Source organism: Phyllobates terribilis, unplaced genomic scaffold (genome assembly GCF_046119375.1).
Source record: "Phyllobates terribilis strain yellow unplaced genomic scaffold, ASM4611937v1 Scaffold_1__5_contigs__length_1240528914, whole genome shotgun sequence".
NCBI classification, from domain to species: Eukaryota; Metazoa; Chordata; class Amphibia; order Anura; family Dendrobatidae; genus Phyllobates; species Phyllobates terribilis.
The window spans coordinates 359288418-359306860 of NW_027362761.1; the positions used below are offsets into that span (position 1 = coordinate 359288418).

The 18443-nt window shown below is 42.5% G+C and overlaps 1 protein-coding gene across 1 annotated transcript in view; it reads left to right on the forward strand.

Annotated features, from left to right (window-relative positions):
• Positions 1 to 16460, forward strand: part of VPS33A (VPS33A core subunit of CORVET and HOPS complexes) — a 33076-nt gene extending 16616 nt beyond the window's left edge. Inside the window, exons 8-13 of the mRNA XM_073676252.1 lie at positions 6105 to 6231; positions 8113 to 8180; positions 11815 to 11952; positions 14054 to 14191; positions 15259 to 15427; positions 15738 to 16460. Of these exons, the coding sequence (XP_073532353.1) occupies positions 6105 to 6231; positions 8113 to 8180; positions 11815 to 11952; positions 14054 to 14191; positions 15259 to 15427; positions 15738 to 15931 (834 nt within the window). The 3' untranslated portion in view covers positions 15932 to 16460. The remainder of the gene's footprint in view (positions 1 to 6104; positions 6232 to 8112; positions 8181 to 11814; positions 11953 to 14053; positions 14192 to 15258; positions 15428 to 15737) is intronic.
• Positions 16461 to 18443: the final 1983 nt, after the last annotated feature.

Consider the following 18443-nt stretch of genomic DNA (forward strand, 5'->3'; position numbering starts at 1 on the left):
GGGTGTTCTATTAGACTCCGCCAGACAAACCTCCTTCTTACCAAAGGACAAGCAGAAGGTCCAAGATAACGAATCTGAAGACCCGAAACAAGGTATCCCTAAGATTTGCCATGTCAGCACTCTGCTCCATGATAGCCTGCATCCAATCTGTAGCTTGGACTCAAGCTCACACCAGGGTGTTGCAAACCTGTATTCTCGCACAGTTGGATGGATCCCCAGACTCCCTAAACAGGAAGATCATGATCCCTCATTATGTGAAGACATCCCTGTAATGGTGGCTCTGCCCAAGAAACCGAAGAACAGGGGTTCCATGGACTCAGTTCCCTCTGATAAGTTACTGTAGACGTAAGAAATTCTCGATGGGGAGCAGTCGTTGCCCAGACCCCCTTCCAAGGTGTCTGGACAGAAGAGACCAGCTGACCATCCTCCAATTTCCGTGAATTAAAGGCAGCGGAGGAGGCACTCAAAATACCGGCTCCAATCATTGCGGGCGGACAAGTAAAGGTCTATTCGGACAACATGACTACCGTAGCTCACCTTTCCCATCAAGGGAACACAAGGTACGAGAATCTAAAAGGTATTTCAGCAAGAATATTCTTCTGGGCAGAAAGACATCATCGTCATCTACGCCTGGAAAAAAATAGCTAGACCTAAAAGAGGCTCAAATAAATTCAATAATTTTGAAAACCCTCCCATTACCCTTAATTGCCTCTCTATACAAATCTTCTACCCCCCACCCTTCTTGGACAGAATGTGGAATCAAAAAACTTAGACATTTTAGATGGGGAAAAAAATTCTTCCCATTTAAAGATCTTAAAATAAATTCAATCTTCCCTCAACTGATTTTCTACACTACGTGATTTTAAAAGACTTTATCCATAACTTTCTTAGCAACAAGCCTCTATGTTCTGAAGCTACTTCAAACCTGCTAAGCAACATCAATCATAAAATATTCTGGAGTCTCAAAAACATCTACAGTTGCTTTAATAATGACACTGAATTAATAAAAAACGCCTATATGACAAAATGGGAATCAGTCTTGAACTTATCTCTTCCTTCAGAGAACTGGGAAAATGATTTATCATACTCTTTTATGCATCTAACATATCAATGTCTCTCCACGAATCATATTCTAAAATAATTTCCAGGTGGTACTATACACCCACCAGACTCTCCCATATAAATCCAAACAACCTGCCACTGTGGTTTAAACGGAAATCTACTTCATATATTCTGGAGTTGTTTGAAAATTCAATTTTTATGGTCCCAAACATCCGACCTCATAAATAAGATTTCCAATAGTAAAATTACTATTACTCCACAGATGGCTTTATTATCTATCGGAATGGAAAACATTAATCCTTCGGACAGACCTATTTTAATCCACATCTTCCTCGTCGTTAAAAATGCTATAGCTTTTCATTGGAAAAAAACAGAACCACCATCTTTCTGACATTTTAGAGAGAATTGCTCTTCCATAAATAACTATCTCAACAAATATTCCAAAAAATGGTTACGTTGGTCCTGAAGTTTTTTCTTAGATCAACACGTAGTATGTCTTATTTGTCCCTTTTATATGAAACCGTTACTGGGACTGTTAACTTATTGTTCTTTAGTACACTCTATTGTTACTTATTGGTTACTTATTGTATGTAATATATTGTTTTGTTTTCTTCTTGATTGTTTACCGTATGTAAATCATTGAGTTCTCCTTCCCTTCTTTCCTTTCCCTTCATTCCCAACCCTTTCCCCATATTTATCTCTTCCCTTTCCCAATTAATGCCAATAAAAATCATTGGAATGAGAAAGACATCTTCGCTCCTTATCAGGTCTGCACATAAAAGGCTCAGACAACATCCTGGCTGATTTTCTGAGCAGAAGGAATAATCCATCCGGGGGGAATGGGAACTGAACTCAGACGTTTTCCACATGCTGATCAGACGATGGGGTCGTCCGGAGGTGGACTTTTTTGTAAGACTCCAAAATACCAATGCAGAAAAATACTTCTCCCTAGATCCAGACGACGTATGCTTGGGGGTAGATGCATTCGCTCACCCGTGGCTTTTCCATCTAGCTTATGCCTTTCCCCCAATTCCATTGTTACCCAAGACCTTACAGAAAGTAAGGACCGAGGAGGTCAAGAAAATCTTGATAGCTCCACTTTGGCCAAAAAGGAGCTGGTTTTGTGAACTAAACAGTCTAAGCATAGAAGGGCCCCTCCATTCTGCCAGCAATCAAAAACCTACTCCATCCAGATCCAGAGAACCTCCATCTAGTGGCCTGTCTTCTGAATTCACAATCTTGAAAGCCAAAGGACTCTCAGACCGAGTAATTCATACCCTATAGAGAAGTAGGAAACAAATAACAAACTCCATATCCGGCAAAATATGGAAGACCTTCCTAACATGGTATAAACCAAATACGCCAGATCTTCGGCATCCTGGCATGGCCCAGATCTTGGACTTTGTTATGCACACGCCCGGACTGACTGGCGTGTGCATGTTTATGTAGTGATTCCACTGTGCCATGAACCGGAGAGTGCCTGGAGGGGCGTAACTAAGTATCTGCCCGATCCGACCAAGGTCGCACGACGGCATACGACGCCAGTGCACCAGGGAGGAACCGAGCAGAGGAACCAGGGTCTACTCCAGGTCAGACTCCGGACACGGCTGTTGACCCACACCGGGGAATACTGGAACAGGCAGACTAGAGCGCAGGCTGGGTAGGGTCCAGTACAGACTGGGAGACAAATTCGAAACCGCAGACGCGGTGGACAGGGCCGAGCAAAGCGAAAACCGCAGACGCGGCGGACAGAGCCGAGCAAAGCAAAAACCGCAGACGCGGCGGACAGAGCCGAGCAAAGCAAAAACCGCAGACGCGGCGGACAGAGCCGAGCAAAGCAAAAACCGCAGACGCGGCGGACAGAGCCGAGCAAAGCAAAAACCGCAGACGCGGCGGACAGAGCCGAGCAAAGCAAAAACCGCAGACGCGGCGGACAGAGCCGAGCAAAGCGAAAACCGCAGACGCGGCGGACAGAGCCGAGCAAAGCGAAAACCGCAGACGCGGCGGACAGAGCCGAGCAAAGCGAAAACCGCAGACGAGGCGGACAGAGCCGAGCAAAGCGAAAACCGCAGACGCGGCGGACAGAGCCGAGCAAAGCGAAAACCGCAGACGCGGTGGGAACAGGGCTCTGTTCACACGGAACAGAATAGAAGGGAAAGGCAGAACCAGATACCCACAGGGTGCTTGCAGAGAAGTAGCGAGTGGACCACAAACTCACAAACGGAAGTACAGTGAGACAACAAGCAGGAGTTAGGTACGAGTTCAGACTCTGCAGAAAAAGGAAGGGAATAGAGGTAAAACAGGTAAAGGATAGGAGAGAGTTCAGACTGGAACTGAGTGTACGGAGGAGACCGACACTGCAGCGGGATACAGGAGCGGGTCTGGGAATACGGCCCCCAGAGAGGCGGGACGAACAGGCAAGGAGCGTGTTCAGACAGGACAGACAAGATACAGGAGCGGGTCTAGGAAATCGGCCCCTAGAAGGCGGGAGGAACAGGCTAGGAGCGTGTTCAGACAGGCCTGGAAATACAGCCTCCAGGAGAGGCAGCAGGCAAGAGTACACAGACAGGACTCAGTTCAGACACGGGAACTGATACCGCAAGGCAGGAGACAAAGAACGGGACCTGGCACCTTCAGAGTGCAGCACACACTGAATGAACCACTATGCTCAGGCAGGGATAGATGGGAGCAGCAGAGCTATATACCAGGTGACAGACAGCAATAGGCTGAGGACGCATAAGGGGTGTGACCCACAGCAGGTACAAAAAGCAGGAAGTGATCGGGCGCCGCCCTTAAGCAGCAGAAACAGACACAAACAGACAGCATGGAGGGAAGCCAGAGAGACATTCTGGACTGGAGACCAAGTGCGCGCTCTTGCACAGTGGGAGATGGACCACCATGCAAGGACGCCGCCAGGTATGTTACAGACTTCCTACAAGAGGGGCTGGAAAAAGGCCTTAAACCTAGCACCATCAAAGTACAAATCGCGGCACTAAGTGCCTATTTTGACCAAAGCCTGGCCGATCATCGATGGGTAAAAAGGTTCATGACAGCAGCTACCCGTCTGCGTCCCAGATTAATCAGCCACGTTCCCTCCTGGGATCTCAATATCATCCTTAAAGGTCTGACACTACCACCATTTGACCCTTTGGCCTCACTAGAGCTGGATAAGTTGGCTTGAAAGACAACTTTTTTAGTAGCTATTACCACGGCCAGGAGAGTGGGAGAAATCCAGGCTTTCTCAGTAAATGACCCGTATTTGAGGATTCTGGACGACGGAATTATTCTGCAACTGGACCCATCTTTCTTACCAAAAGTGGGCTCAGACTTTCATAATCACAGGAAATAATCCTGCCCTCCATCTGTCAGAACCCGAGAAATAGAAGAGAAGAATTCCATTCTTTGGCCGTAAGGTCGGTCATTCTTCACTACCTCCAAAAAATAGAGGCCTGGAAGAAGGATCAGAACCTCTTTATTCAGACATCCGGTCAAAACAAAGGAAAGAAAGTCTCGAAGAGTATTATTGCTAGTTGGATCAAGAAAGCAATTGTAAAATCCTACCAGATCCAAAATCTCTCACCGCCAGAGAAGCTGAAAGCGCATTCTACTAGAGCCATATCCGTCTCCTGGGCAGAGAAAGCTAACGCTTCCGTCGAGCAGATATGGAGAGCAGCTACGTGGTCCTCAGTCCATACCTTCACTATCATTACAAACTTAATTTAATGTCCATTAAAGACTTGGCCTTTGGGCGGAAAGTGCTTCAGGCTGTTGTCCCTCCCTAACATTAGTCTTTGGTACTCCTCCTTTGGTGCTGTCGTGGGGGGTTATTGGAGAAAATAGAATTAGACTTGCCGGTAATTCGGTTTCTAATAACCTTTCACGACAGCACGGGTAATTCCCTCCCTGGCTTGGTTAGCCAAAAAATCATTTAATTTGAATGAGAATAAATATAATTTGAAGCATCCGTACTTGTGTGGTCCTTTTTATAAAAACACTGGAGGGAGGATGAGGGAGGGGCTATTTGACCTATTAGTTTTTCCCGTCCCTATTAGGGTGGGGTGACATCCTCCTTTAGTGCTGTCGTGGAGGGTTATTAGAAACCAAATTACCAGTAAGTCTAATTCTATTTTTTTTTTTTTTTTTTTATATATATAGCCTAACCTTTGGACAAGCTATTGATATCAAATTGGTGGGGATTCTACCCCCAGCACTTATGGCTGGATATCCTGACAGCTTTCCAGAAATGGTCATTGGGCAAACCGCCATATGTTGGGTAACGATTGTGCCTACCGCTGAAGTGTTTTACGCAATACTAGATCCAGGGGTTCTGAAATATATATACAGTGCTGGTCCTGGTGAACTATAAAAGGGTCAAGCGTAGTAGTCTGATCAATCAGTGGTGATGCCAAGGTGTCCCACTATCATCAATCTGATATTGCTCGTCTATCCTGAAATGACATGCTGACGTTACGGGGATATCAGGAGAAGAGAACTAACTTAAAGGACAGTAATTGGTCAATATAAATTCAGTTCGGGTGATCTGTTGAATTTGGGTTTAAATGTTAAGGATTTTTATGTAAGACAATTTGGCTTAGGTTTATTTTTGTGACATGTTGGCAAGGTTAATTTTATCTTTATCTGATTTAAATACTTGGCCTGGGGGAAAAAAAAAAAAAAAAAGACCTCTGTAAAAGGTGATAATAAGATTGGATGCCCTGCTGAAATTGGAGGTTTTACAGCCAGGCATAATTATCCACCACATGCCAGGACTTGCCCGCCACGTCACACCAAGCATTATGCATCTGATTTCCAGTTGTGTTTAGTTCAGATTTTCCAAACCTTTAAATAATGTACGCACTTTTCATATTGTAATGTTTGTTTAGTTAACGTCATAGCATTTTGAATCGAGATCTTTTTTTCTGATCTTATTGAATCTTTTCAGTTAAAGTTTTAAATTTTGTATATAAATTTGGTTAAATTAGAAAAGTTCAGCAACATTTTAATATCCTGAACAAATTCTTTGTTTACTTTTCCAAATAAAGGGGAGACACAATGCCAAAACTGTAGGTGAAATCAAGCAATTTGTCTCGCAACTGCCACATATGCAAGCTGAACGAGCGTCTTTAGCAAATCACACATCTATTGCAGAACTCATAAAGGATATAACGAGTAAGTGGCATTAATTTTTATTTTATTTTTTTGCGGCAATGTTGCTGTAGGGTATTTTTCTGCTGCACAAGTTGTAGTTTTGAATGACCCCATTCCCCTTTTACTATGTAATCTACTTGAAAAGCGGGGGTAAAATTCCAAGTGAGGTAAAGCTAAAAAAAAAAAAAAAAAAAAACCTTTTGCCATTTTATCTTTCCGTCCTGGCTTCTGCTCTGGGTCACTGCTTCTTGTTAAGTGAAGGAAAAACTCGTTTCTGCAACAACAATTATTTTATTTCTGCAGTCTAGTATGGGCAGGCTGACTGAACTATTAGGCTATATGTACAAAGAGTTTTTCAAGCAGAAACCTTAAAAATTCTTCAAGACTGTCTGCACGTACTCTTAAAGGGGTTGTCTGGTCAAAACTGATTAGTCTGCAGTCACTCTGACTGCGGACTTATGAATCATCCCTAGCGCCCACACTGCGGGGTTTCTCCAGTTTCAAACCTGGGATCGGAGGGTATGTATGAGTTATACATACTCACTCCCAGCCAGTGAGCATGGCCTCGCTCTCCATACACTTGCATGGTGTGAGGCCGCGCCCTCTAGTTGGACACACCTACTGGCCGGCCGCATCACTACATGGGGCGCAGCCTCGGCTCAATACAAGTGTATTGAGATAGAGGCCACGCCCACTGGCCGGGAGTATGTATAACTCATACATACCCTCTGTTACCGGGTCTGAAACCGGCGAATCCCTGCAGCGCACAGTGCGTGATCTGGGGGAATTCATAAGTCTGCAGTCACACAGAGTAACTGCAAGCTTATCGGTTTGGACCAGACAACGCCTTTAACTACTTCACGACGGCCCATAGACTTTAAACATCTGGTCAATCTACTCTTATCTCTGCACTGATTTTCTAATATGTCAGTACAGTCTGAGCAGCTTTCATAAGATTGTGAAGCTGTGGGGGAGGGGAGTCTGTCACAACCAGCCACACTTGTCAGAGAGAGGGGTTAAAGGGACTGTCAGCACAGGACGAGTGTTCAAACTAATTCTCGCCGCTCTGTGTTTCATGGCGGGGCCAATCATTTAAATTCATCTTCCTCCCGCTTGTTTCCCCTCAATCTCCACCCCCCCCTCTTATTTGACAGCTTTGCCTTTATTAGGCCAGAGAAGGGTGAAGATTAGTGTTGAGTGAGTATGTTCTATTAACCCTTTCGCCGAGTATCCTCGGGCCGAGCTCCGAGTATTTATAGCTGCTCGGTGATGCGTTTGAATCGCTCCCGTGTGCATGATTTGCAACTGTTTGACAGCTTTATTACATGTGAGGAATGTGTAAGAAATAGACATTCCTCACATGTAATAAAGCTGTCAAACAGTTGCAAATCATGCACATGGGAGCGATTCAACCATATCACCGAGCAGCTGTAAATACTCGGAGCTCGGCCCGAGCGTACTCGGCGAAAGGGTTAACAGAACATACTCGCTCATCACTAGTGAAGATAGTTGGAAACCAAGAAGGTGGGAAGATGTATATAAATGATTGACCCAGCCATGAAGCATCAAGCGCTTGTACTTGGTTTCAAAAGTAATTCTGTGCTGACAGGCCCTTTTAACAAAGTAGCAGGGGTGGATAGGATAGGAACTGCCTATGCTGAAAAGCTCCATACAGTGACACATGTATCTGATGTACCCATTACTGATTGAGCAAATCTCAGCAAATGTATGCTGTATATTCTAACAGTTTATCTTTAACAGTAAAATCCAATCTACCTGACTATATCCATTGCCATCCTTTCTGCTATTCTAATATGCTTCCAAATGACTGTGCAGCATCATCAGTAACTTGAACTTCTGCATGTTGTCCAATGCATTTTCTATATATATGCTTCTCTTCAGCTTCGGAAGCCTTTTTTGACAATTTGACAGTGGAGCAAGAATTTATGTCTGGGTTTGACACTGATAAGGTTGGTACTCCATGTGTAGTTACTATAATTTGTACCCCCCTTTTTTCTTTTCTTTTTTTTCCTAGTACATTGTGGACTGCAGTGTGCAATCATTTGGCACATTTTGCTGTCCTGTATTGTTTTCTATATATTGCATTGAAGTAGTACTATTTATTTCACCTTTTATAACTGCAACTTCTGTGCATCACCATCATAGTCAGCATTCGTTACACAGATTATATATATATATATATATATATATATATATATATATATATATATATATATATATATATATATATATATATTTATACTATACACTGCTCAAAAAAATAAAGGGAACACTAAAATAACACATCCTAGATCTGAATGAAATATTCTCATTGAATACTTTGTTCTGTACAAAGTTGAATGTGCTGACAACAAAATCACACAGAAATCATCAATGGAAATCAAATTTATTAACAAATAGAGGCCTGGGTTTGGAGTCACCCCCCCCAAAATTAAAGTGAAAAAAACACACTACAGGCTGATCCAACTTTGATGTAATGTCCTTAAAACAAGTCAAAATGAGGCTCAGTATTGTGTGTGGCCTCCACGTGCCTGTATGACCTCCCTACAATGCTTGGGCATGCTCCTGATGAGGTTGCGGATGGTCTCCTGTGGGATCTCCTCCCAGACCTGGACTAAAGCATCCGCCAACTCCTGGAGAGTCTGTGCTGCAACGTGACGTTGATGGATGGAGCGAGACATGATGTCCCAGATGTGCTCAATCGGATTCAGGTCTGGTGAACGGGCGGGCCAGTCCATAGCTTCAATGCCTTCATCTTGCATGAACTGCTGACACACTCCAGCCACATGAGGTCTGGCATTGTCCTGCATTAGGAGGAACCCAGGGCCAACTGCACCAGCATATGGTCTCACAAGGGGTCTGAGGATCTCATCTCGGTACCTAATGGCAGTCTGGCTACCTCTGGGGAGCACATGGAGGGCTGTGCGGCCCTCCAAAGAAATGCCACCCCACACAATTACTGACCCACTGCCAAATCGGCCATGCTGAAGGATGTTGCAGGCAGCAGATCGCTCTCCACGGTGTATCCAGACTCTGTCACGTCTGTCACATGTGCTCAGTGTGAACCTGCTTTAATCTGTGAAGAGCACAGGGCGCCAGTGGCGACTTTGCCAATACTGGTGTTCTGTGGCAAATGCCAAGCGTCCTGCATGGTGTTGGGCTATGAGCATCTGTGGACGTTGGGCCCTTATACCACCCTCATGGAGTCGGTTTCTATCCGTTTGTGCAGGCACATGCACATTTGTTGCCTGCTGGATGTCATTTTGCAGTGCTCCTCCTGTTCCTCCTTGCACAAAGGCGGAGGTAGCGGTCCTTCTGCTAGGTTGTTGCCCTCCTACGGCCCCCTCCACGTCTCCTGGTGTACTAGCCTGTCTCCTGGTAGCGCCTCTGGACACTACGCTGACGCACAGCAAACCTTCTTGCCACAGCTCGCATTGATGTGCCATCCTGGATGAGATGCACTACCTGAGCAACTTCTGTGGGTTGTAGAGTCCGTCTCATGCTACCACAAGTGTGAAAACTCAACTAACATTCAAAAGTGACCAAAACATCAGCCAGAAAGCATTGGTACTGAGATGTGGTCTGTGGTCCCCACCTGCAAAAATACTCCTTTATTGAGGGTGTCTTGATAATTGCCAATAATTTCCATCTATTGTCTATTTCATTTGCACAACAGCATGTGAAATTGATTGTCAATCAGTGTTGCTTTCTAAGTGGACAGTTTGATTTCACAGAAGTTTGATTTACTTGGAGTTATATTCTGTTTAAGTGTTCCCTTTATTTTTTTGAGCAATATATATATACAGTACAGACCAAAACTTTGGACACACCTTCTTATTTAAAGATTTTTATGTATTTTCATAACTATGAAAATTGTACATTCACACTGAAGGCATCAAAACTATGAATTACCTCATGTGGAATTATATACTTAACAAAAAAGTGTGAAACAACTGAAAATATGTCTTATATTCTAGGTTCTTCAAAGTAGCCACCTTTTTGCTTTGATGACAGCTTTGCACACTCTTGGCATTCTCTTGATGAGCTTCAAGAGGTAGTCACCGGAAATGGTCTTCCAACAATCTTGAAGGAGTTCCCAGAGATGCTTAGCACTTGTTGGCCCTTTTGCCTTCACTCTGCGGTCCACCTCACCCCAAACCATCTCGATTGGGTTCAGGTCTGGTGACTGTGGAGGCCAGGTCATCTGGCGTAGCACCCCATCACTCTCCTACTTAGTCAAATAGCCCGTACACAGCCTGGAGGTGTGTTTGGGGTCATTGTCCTGTTGAAAAATAAATGATGGTCCAACTAAACGCAAACCGGATGGAATAGCATGCCGCTACAAGATGCTGTGGTAGCCATGCTGGTTCAGTATGCCTTCAATTTTGAATAAATCCCCAACAGTGTCACCAGCAAAGCACCCCCACACCATCACACCTCCTCCTCCATGCTTCACGGTGGGAACCAGGCATGTAGAGTCCATCCGTTCACCTTTTCTGCGTCGCACAAAGACACGGTGGTTGGAACCAAAGATCTCAAATTTGGACTCATCAGACCAAAGCACAGATTTCCACTGGTCTAATGTCCATTCCTTGTGTTCTTTAGCCCAAACAAGTGTCTTCTGCTTGTTGCCTGTCCTTGGCAGTGGTTTCCTAGCAGCTATTTTACCATGAAGGCCTGCTGCACAAAGTCTCCTCTTAACAGTTGTTGAAGAGATGTGTCTGCTGCTAGAACTCTGTGTGGCATTGACCTGGTCTCTAATCTGAGCTGCTGTTAACCTGCGATTTCTGAGGCTGGTGACTCGGATAAACTTATCCTCAGAAGCAGAGGTCTTCCTTTCCTGGAGCGGTCCTCATGTGAGCCAGTTTCTTTGTAGCGCTTGATGGTTTTTGCAACTGCACTTGGGGACACTTTCAAAGTTTTCCCAATTTTTCGCACTGACTGACCTTCATTTCTTAAAGTAATGATGGCCACTGGTTTTTCTTTACTTAGCTGCTTTTATCTTACCATAATACAAATTCTGACAGTCTATTCAGTAGGACTATCAGCTGTGCATCCACCTGACTTCTGCACAACACAACTGATGGTCCCAACCCCATTTATAAGGCAAGAAATCCCACTTATTAAACCTGACAAGGCACACCTGTGAAGTGAAAACCATTTTCTGGTGACTACCTCTTGAAGCTCATCAAGAGAAAGCCAAGAGTGTGCAAAGCAGTCATCAAAGCAAAAGGTGGCTACTTTGAAGAACCTAGAATATAAGACATATTTTCAGTTGTTTCACTCTTTTTTGTTAAGTATATAATTCCACATGTGTTAATTGATAGTTTTGATGCCTTCAATGTGAGTGTACAATTTTCATAGTCATGAAAATACAGAAAAATCTTTAAATGAGAAGGTGTGTCCAAACTTTTGGTGTCTGTGTGTGTGTATTGGGTGGCATATGCTAGTCATTCCTTTATCAACTTGGTTATCTGATGTGAACTATTTTGTGTCTTACATTAGTAACCAGTGCATTCCTGGATATCCTGGGATTGTGTAACGTGTATGTCAGTTTTTCATTGCTCTCTATATTTCTATCAGATTAATCCATACATAGAAGATTGTATAGCAAAAAAGGATCCGTTAATAAAGATCCTCAGACTGGTATGCCTTCAGTCCATATGCAACACAGGTCTAAAGCAAAAAGTACTGGACTTCTACAAGAAAGAGATCTTGCAGGTAAACATTTCATGTTAACTCGTAGAATATTCTATCCTTTATACTATAAATGCATGAAGAATTACATTAAATGTGAAGAATATTAACCTATTGTAAATTAGATGCACCACATCCTGCTGGAAACAATTGCATTGTGAGAAGAGCCTCGTTTGTCGGCCTATATGCCCGGCATGGCTAAGAACTATCCTGGCAGGAAACCATTGACAGAAAAAATGGCTCATCATTCTTGTAGATTTTCTTTTTAGCATCACACTGTACATGGATCCTCCTCTGACAATAGCTGTAGTTCACACTTTTCACATGTTTTTATTCATTTTTATAAAGATTTTCACAAAGGGGGAAAAAAAAAAACCACCACCAGACAAACATTGGAGAGAAACAGTTCTCCACCCCCAACCTTAAGAAGCCTTAAACATGAGTTATTTATACATCCTGGCTCTGCAAAACCAGCAGAATTAGATGAACAAATATTTGAACATATTAACAATAGTCAATCCAATTACATAGAACTTGTGGAAGTACGAATAACATTTTTATTAATTTTCAAAGAAGTTTAATTTGAGGCATCATATAAACGTAACTCAAAGCAAGCCGGGGCGAAATCTCCTCAGTTCCTTAGATGTCAAACCAGAGCCATCAATTCATGGACCCCATATCTTGTCAAATTTAGAGATAGCATCTTTTTAGCTATATGCCTTTTTCCAAATTTACTAGCCAGTTAACTTTATCAATAAATTTTGATAACATAGGCTTTGGTTGCAGTTTTTTTAATCATTAATTTCAAAGCAGAGATTGGCTCCAGAAAAGAGAAGTTTAACCCCTTACTTGCCCAGGGCGTATTAGTACGCCCCAGGCCATCACCCCCGGTTCAGTGAGGGCTCCGGCGGTTAGCCCCGCCCATCGGTGACCTCGTCACGTGATCGCGGGTCACCGATGGGTGGTCAGGACAACCCTGAGTCTGCAGTAGACCCCAGTGGTTGTCATGTAAAGATCACTATGAGCGCCACCTAGTGGTCGGCGCTCATAGTACAGGAGCATTTCTGCTACATAGAGGTGATCTGCTCATCGCCTCTATGTAGCAGAGGCGATCAGGTAATTGCTGCTTCTAGTCTCCTATGGAGACTATTGAAGCATGCAAAAAGTAAAAAAAAAAAAAAAAAAAAAAAAAAAAAGTTTTTAAAAATACTAAAAAAAAATTAAAAAAATAAAGTTTAAATTACCCCCCTTTTGCCCCATTCAAAATAAAATAATAAAAAATAAACCCCACATGCACATATTGTTATCGCCGCGTTCAGAATCGCCCGATCTATCAATATAAAAAAAAAAAATTAATCCGATCGGTAAACGGCGTAACGAGAAAAAAATTCCAAATGCCAGAACTGCGTTTTTTTTGTCTCCGCAACATTGCAATAACGGGCGATCAAAACATCGTATCTACCTCAAAATGGTATTAATAAAAACTTCAGCGCACAAAAAATAAGACCTCACCCGGCCCCAGATCCCGAAAAATGGAGACGCTACGAGTCTCGGAAAATTGCGCCATTTTTTTTATTTTTTTTTTTTTAGCAAACTTTGGATTTTTTTTTTACCACTTAAATAAAAAAGAACCTATACATGTTTGGTGTCTACGAACTTGTAATGACCTGGAGAATAATAATGGCAGGTCAGTTTTAGCATCCAGTGAACGTGGAAATAAAAAAAAACCAAAAAAACAACTGTGGAATTGCATTTTTTTTGCAATTTCACCGCTCTTGGAATTTTTTTCCCGTGCACGATATGGTAAAACCAGTAATGGCATTTAAAAGTACAACTCGTCCCGCAAAAAATAAGCCCTCACACGGCCATATTGACCAAAAAATAAAAACGCTATGGCTCTGGGAGCAAAAAACGGAAAATCCCAAGATCGCGAAGGGGTTAATTCAGTTCTTCTCCAATGAGGACTCGTAAAGTAAACTGTTAGTTTAAACAGGGACGTCATCACTGACTAAACAGAGTTCATGTTTTTTGTCCCCTAATATAATATTTACCGGGGTCTTTTTCTCTTCTTTTTCCTTACACTTTGTTTCCAGCGTAGTATATAATGTACTGTTTTGCCTTTCAGACCTATGGTTATGAGCACATACTGACGCTGCACAATCTGGAAAAGGCTGGGCTTTTAAAAGCACAAGTGGGCAGTAGAAATAATTACCCAACCATCAGGAAGACCCTGCGTCTCTGGATGGACGACGTTAACGAACAGGTACCTGCCATAAAACTAATATATGTAGACCAAATTGGAAAATGCTCCATACAGAATGTATAGGTTAATATTTGATGTATTCAGAACCTGGCCATCATGGATTCCCGACTCTAGGACTTACTGGAGGCTGCTTATGCCTCACTTTTCGCTGCAGCTTTGTAAATCTAACTACAGGCAGGCTTCTTTGTGTTTTTCCTTTTATAGATGTGACTAGATGGTGGCCCAATTCAAACGCATCGGGTATTCTAGAATATGTATGCGGTACACCGGGCGCAATCAGCACAGCGGTGTTTAAATTTGGCGCCAATAAATTTTGCGCCAGCGGCCGCGACCAATCAGCAAACCGTGTTAGTGAGGGCCGGAGAGCGTGTTTAAATTTGGCGGCAGATGAGCCGCTAACGGCCGCCATCTTTTTTCTGAAATCCCGCGTCGCTGATTGGCCGGACCAATCAGCGACGCGGGATTTCCTGGACGGACGGACGGAATAAGACAATTATATATATATTAGATTCTGCTTTGCTGTCTTCCTTGGTGTGGACCCTCGCGTGCATGTCTGCATTTAGAAGACTGCCGGTGCTAACTTTATCTTAAAGGTGTTTTTCAGGCTGAATAGTCTGCAGTGTGACTAATTGTGACAGTGTGCACTATGCATACTGTCACAATGCCCTTGTATCCACAGCAAAAGCGGGCGATCAAAGGACATTGAGGGAAGTGGCTGATAATAATATAGTCAGCACGTAATCGCAAGTATGCAAATCACATGCGTGGTGTCACGTAATCGCCCACTTACAATGTGAATACAGGGGAATCATGACAGTGTGCACATTGCTAACTATGACAACATTATGTGACTGCAGACTTTTCTTTTCAGCCCAGAAAATCCTATTTATATTTTACTATTTTTGTCCCTTCAAGTGCTTTATTAGCATCTGTCTCACTCATCTCTCCTCTGATTGTGTCAGATTCAGTCAAGGTACCAATCATTGCATTATTTGCATAAAATGTTATAGAAGATCAACATCTCTAATTTTTTCCCCTCTTTGCTTTTGTCCACTTTTTACACCTAGAATCCGAATGACATCTCCTATGTGTACAGTGGCTATGCTCCTCTTAGTGTGCGCCTGGCCCAGGTTCTGGTACGTCCAGGTTGGAGAAGCATTGAGGAGGTTCTTAAAATCCTTCCTGGTCCTCAGTTTGAAGAGCGTCAGTCCCTACCAGCTGGTCTCATGAAGAAACGTAAGTACTAATTTTTTATACGTTCATCCACAAAAGTCCGGCCATGCTCTTTCCGCAGCTTTTTTTTGTCTGAAAAAGACGTCTTATGTACATGCCCTCTGGGAAGCTTTTCTTATAAACCGACCATATAATGGCTGCCGATGGAGGGCATGTGACCAGACCTGTCCATCACTGATTATTTTTTTTTATATTTTTATTTTTTATAGAAGACCTGTAAACAAAATGGAACAATAAGAAAGCCCTAAGGGCTTAATGTTTGTGGTTTGTATGTATTCACTATAACTTTTTTTCTCATTTTATAATTATTCAGGTCAACAAGGGGAGAACAAAGTGATGCTGATCTTTTTCCTTGGTGGAGTTACCTTTGCTGAAATTGCCGCCTTGCGTTTCCTTTCTCAGCTAGAGGATGGGGGGACAGAATACATAATTGCCACCACCAAACTGATCAATGGCACTACATGGATTAAATCTCTAATGGAAAAGCTTGAGCCACCACCATTTTAAATTGAATTCCTGGGAATTGCAATAAGGCATTCCACTTTAAAAGAAGTTGCAAAAATTTTGGACATGGCTCCAAATTACCATGCAAAGGTTACTGTAAGCGGTAGTAACCATAGTAGAAGTGGACTACATACAACGCTACAACTTGAATAATTCTTTGCTGTAAATTATCAAGAATGTGTCTACAGCTCACAGTGGAATTCAGAAACAAAGATATTGTAATCTTCTGCTTGTTCTCAGTTTGCAGGAAAGAGCTTTTGGTTAAGACAGTCTCCAGTAGTTGATCCAAAAATGGGGTTTATTTTACACTTTTTTTTTTTTTTTTTCCTCTTACTGGATGTACAGCAACACTTGATAAAGACTAAAACCCGTCCTGTCGTTTCTTCCAGTTTCCTACACCGGCTTACTTTAACGTAATGTAAACATGAATTTAAAAAAAACAATAACACTGTTACAGTTTAAACATTTTTAAGACCACTGTAATTTAAAAAATGTCTGATTTATATTAAAAAAAAAAAAAATATGTATTTCATTCAGTAGTTTTTTTTGCACTTTGCAGACCTAGTTGTATTGTGATTACTCACCCCTCCTAAGGTCGGTTCTAGAGTAGGTGGGCAGTATATGTTATGTTCTTCCACACTACAGACAATTGTGTGCCAGCCTCTAATCAGCTAGCTGTGAAATCTAATTCTATGTACCCCCAGCCTCAATTCTTTGATCACATAGGTTAGAGAACTGGTAGCTTGTCTGCTCCTTTCTCCATAGTGAAAGGAGGCGTTACCAGTGTGAGACATGCAGAGCAAGAGAGCAGACTGTTAGTCATTACATGTCTCACTGTTGATACCTCCTTTCATTTAAAATAAGCTCTGAATGCAGATTCTCTGGGTGCTCTGTGTCTGATTATATTTTAACAGCTCCTTTACATATAGGTAAAATGTCGCTTTCTCTGGAAGAAGATATTGGATCCCATATATCAAGGTGTCCTTTTTATTCCGCTTCCTATGACCTGCATGTCTATATAGACGGCTTAGGAGGGTTGATCCTACCGACAGATTCCCTTTAAAGGAGTTCAGGCACGCTACTGTATTTCCTCATTTATACAACTCTCTACAAGATGTATTTTTGTCCATCTGAAATTACTTTCAGAAATAGGTGCAAACTCTATGGGAACAAAAGGCATTGGAGAAAATTTGAAAGGTTTGAAAAATGAGTTTCCAGTGAGTAACTCGCTTCAAACTGGCGCACAGAGCATTGTATGGATTCTATTTCCCAGCCATTAGGGAGCCTCTGGCCGAGCTTTGGTATGGTATTTGATGTCCTATGGCGAGCAAATTCTGGGATAAAATTATTGATGGGGATTTTTCCAAATCTTTTTACATCATTATTCTGGTGTAAAAGGTCTGATGAATCTGGCCCATTGTGTTTGGTCTTCTTCACACTTCATTTTTTGCTGAGTGTGTCATCAATATTTGTAAGCCAAAGTCAGGAGTAGAACCTACACAAAAATAACTGCAATTCAAAGCCTGGGAGTGAGTCCCAAACACACAATTGTAAATCTTTCAAATACTGATGAAACACCGACTAACAGGAGAAAAACAACGCTGATTTGTGAAGACTGCACAAGGCCTGGAAAACTGGTACCTCCAAAAAGCCACCAGTAGTCATGGGAAGTTAACACAAGCCACAGTCTACTTAATTTAGCTCCCTTAAGGCCCTAATATATATTAAAGTCAACCAAACCCATCAAAATCAGTCACAATAAGCTGAACCTCTAACATTCAGGGGCCTCTTGACTCTAGTCTGATTATATTAGAAAATTCGCAGAAGCAACCTGGAGCTGACTTTTAGTTGTTCTGCAGTTTAAAGTCACACAAACTGCTGTGAATTAGCCCCATATTCTGCCCTTGTCTACCTGTTGTGTTTTCCTTTTGGAAGTTGTATCGGAAAATGATGTGACTTTTTGTCTCCCTGTGCCTCCCTCCACCCCCCCCAAGTCTACAGAGGAAAATTCTGGCCAGTATTCTATACTGCATGGAGTTCCCATTAAAATTTAATTTGAAGCGGTTTATAAGTGGGTTTCATGCAAATTTTGGCATTGACTATACACCAAACAGCCCGTGGGGGTATTCTTAAGTTACTTTGGATCTTTGCAAAATATCACTAGGTCTTTCAGCTTATTTGAATTCTCTTGGACTGGTCCGTTGCAATTTCAGAGGGCATGACCAAAAGAGATGGGGAGCTCACTGAAGTATAGAATAGCAGCAATATTTTTTAGATATCTATATCTCTGTGTGGAGGTGGCTGCCCGAATATGTGGGCCACAGAACCTTTTGGGGGATTAAATATTTTAAAAAGAGAGCTTTCAAATTACCAACCATGTTATGGACATTAATGTGAGGTCTTCATTGCAGATGGCAATAGTTTTCATAATACACAGGTCTCTTCCCAGCATAAAAAAAAAGGCTTGTGACATTTTCTCAAAGCCAATTGCACTATGTCACTTGGTATGGCTTCA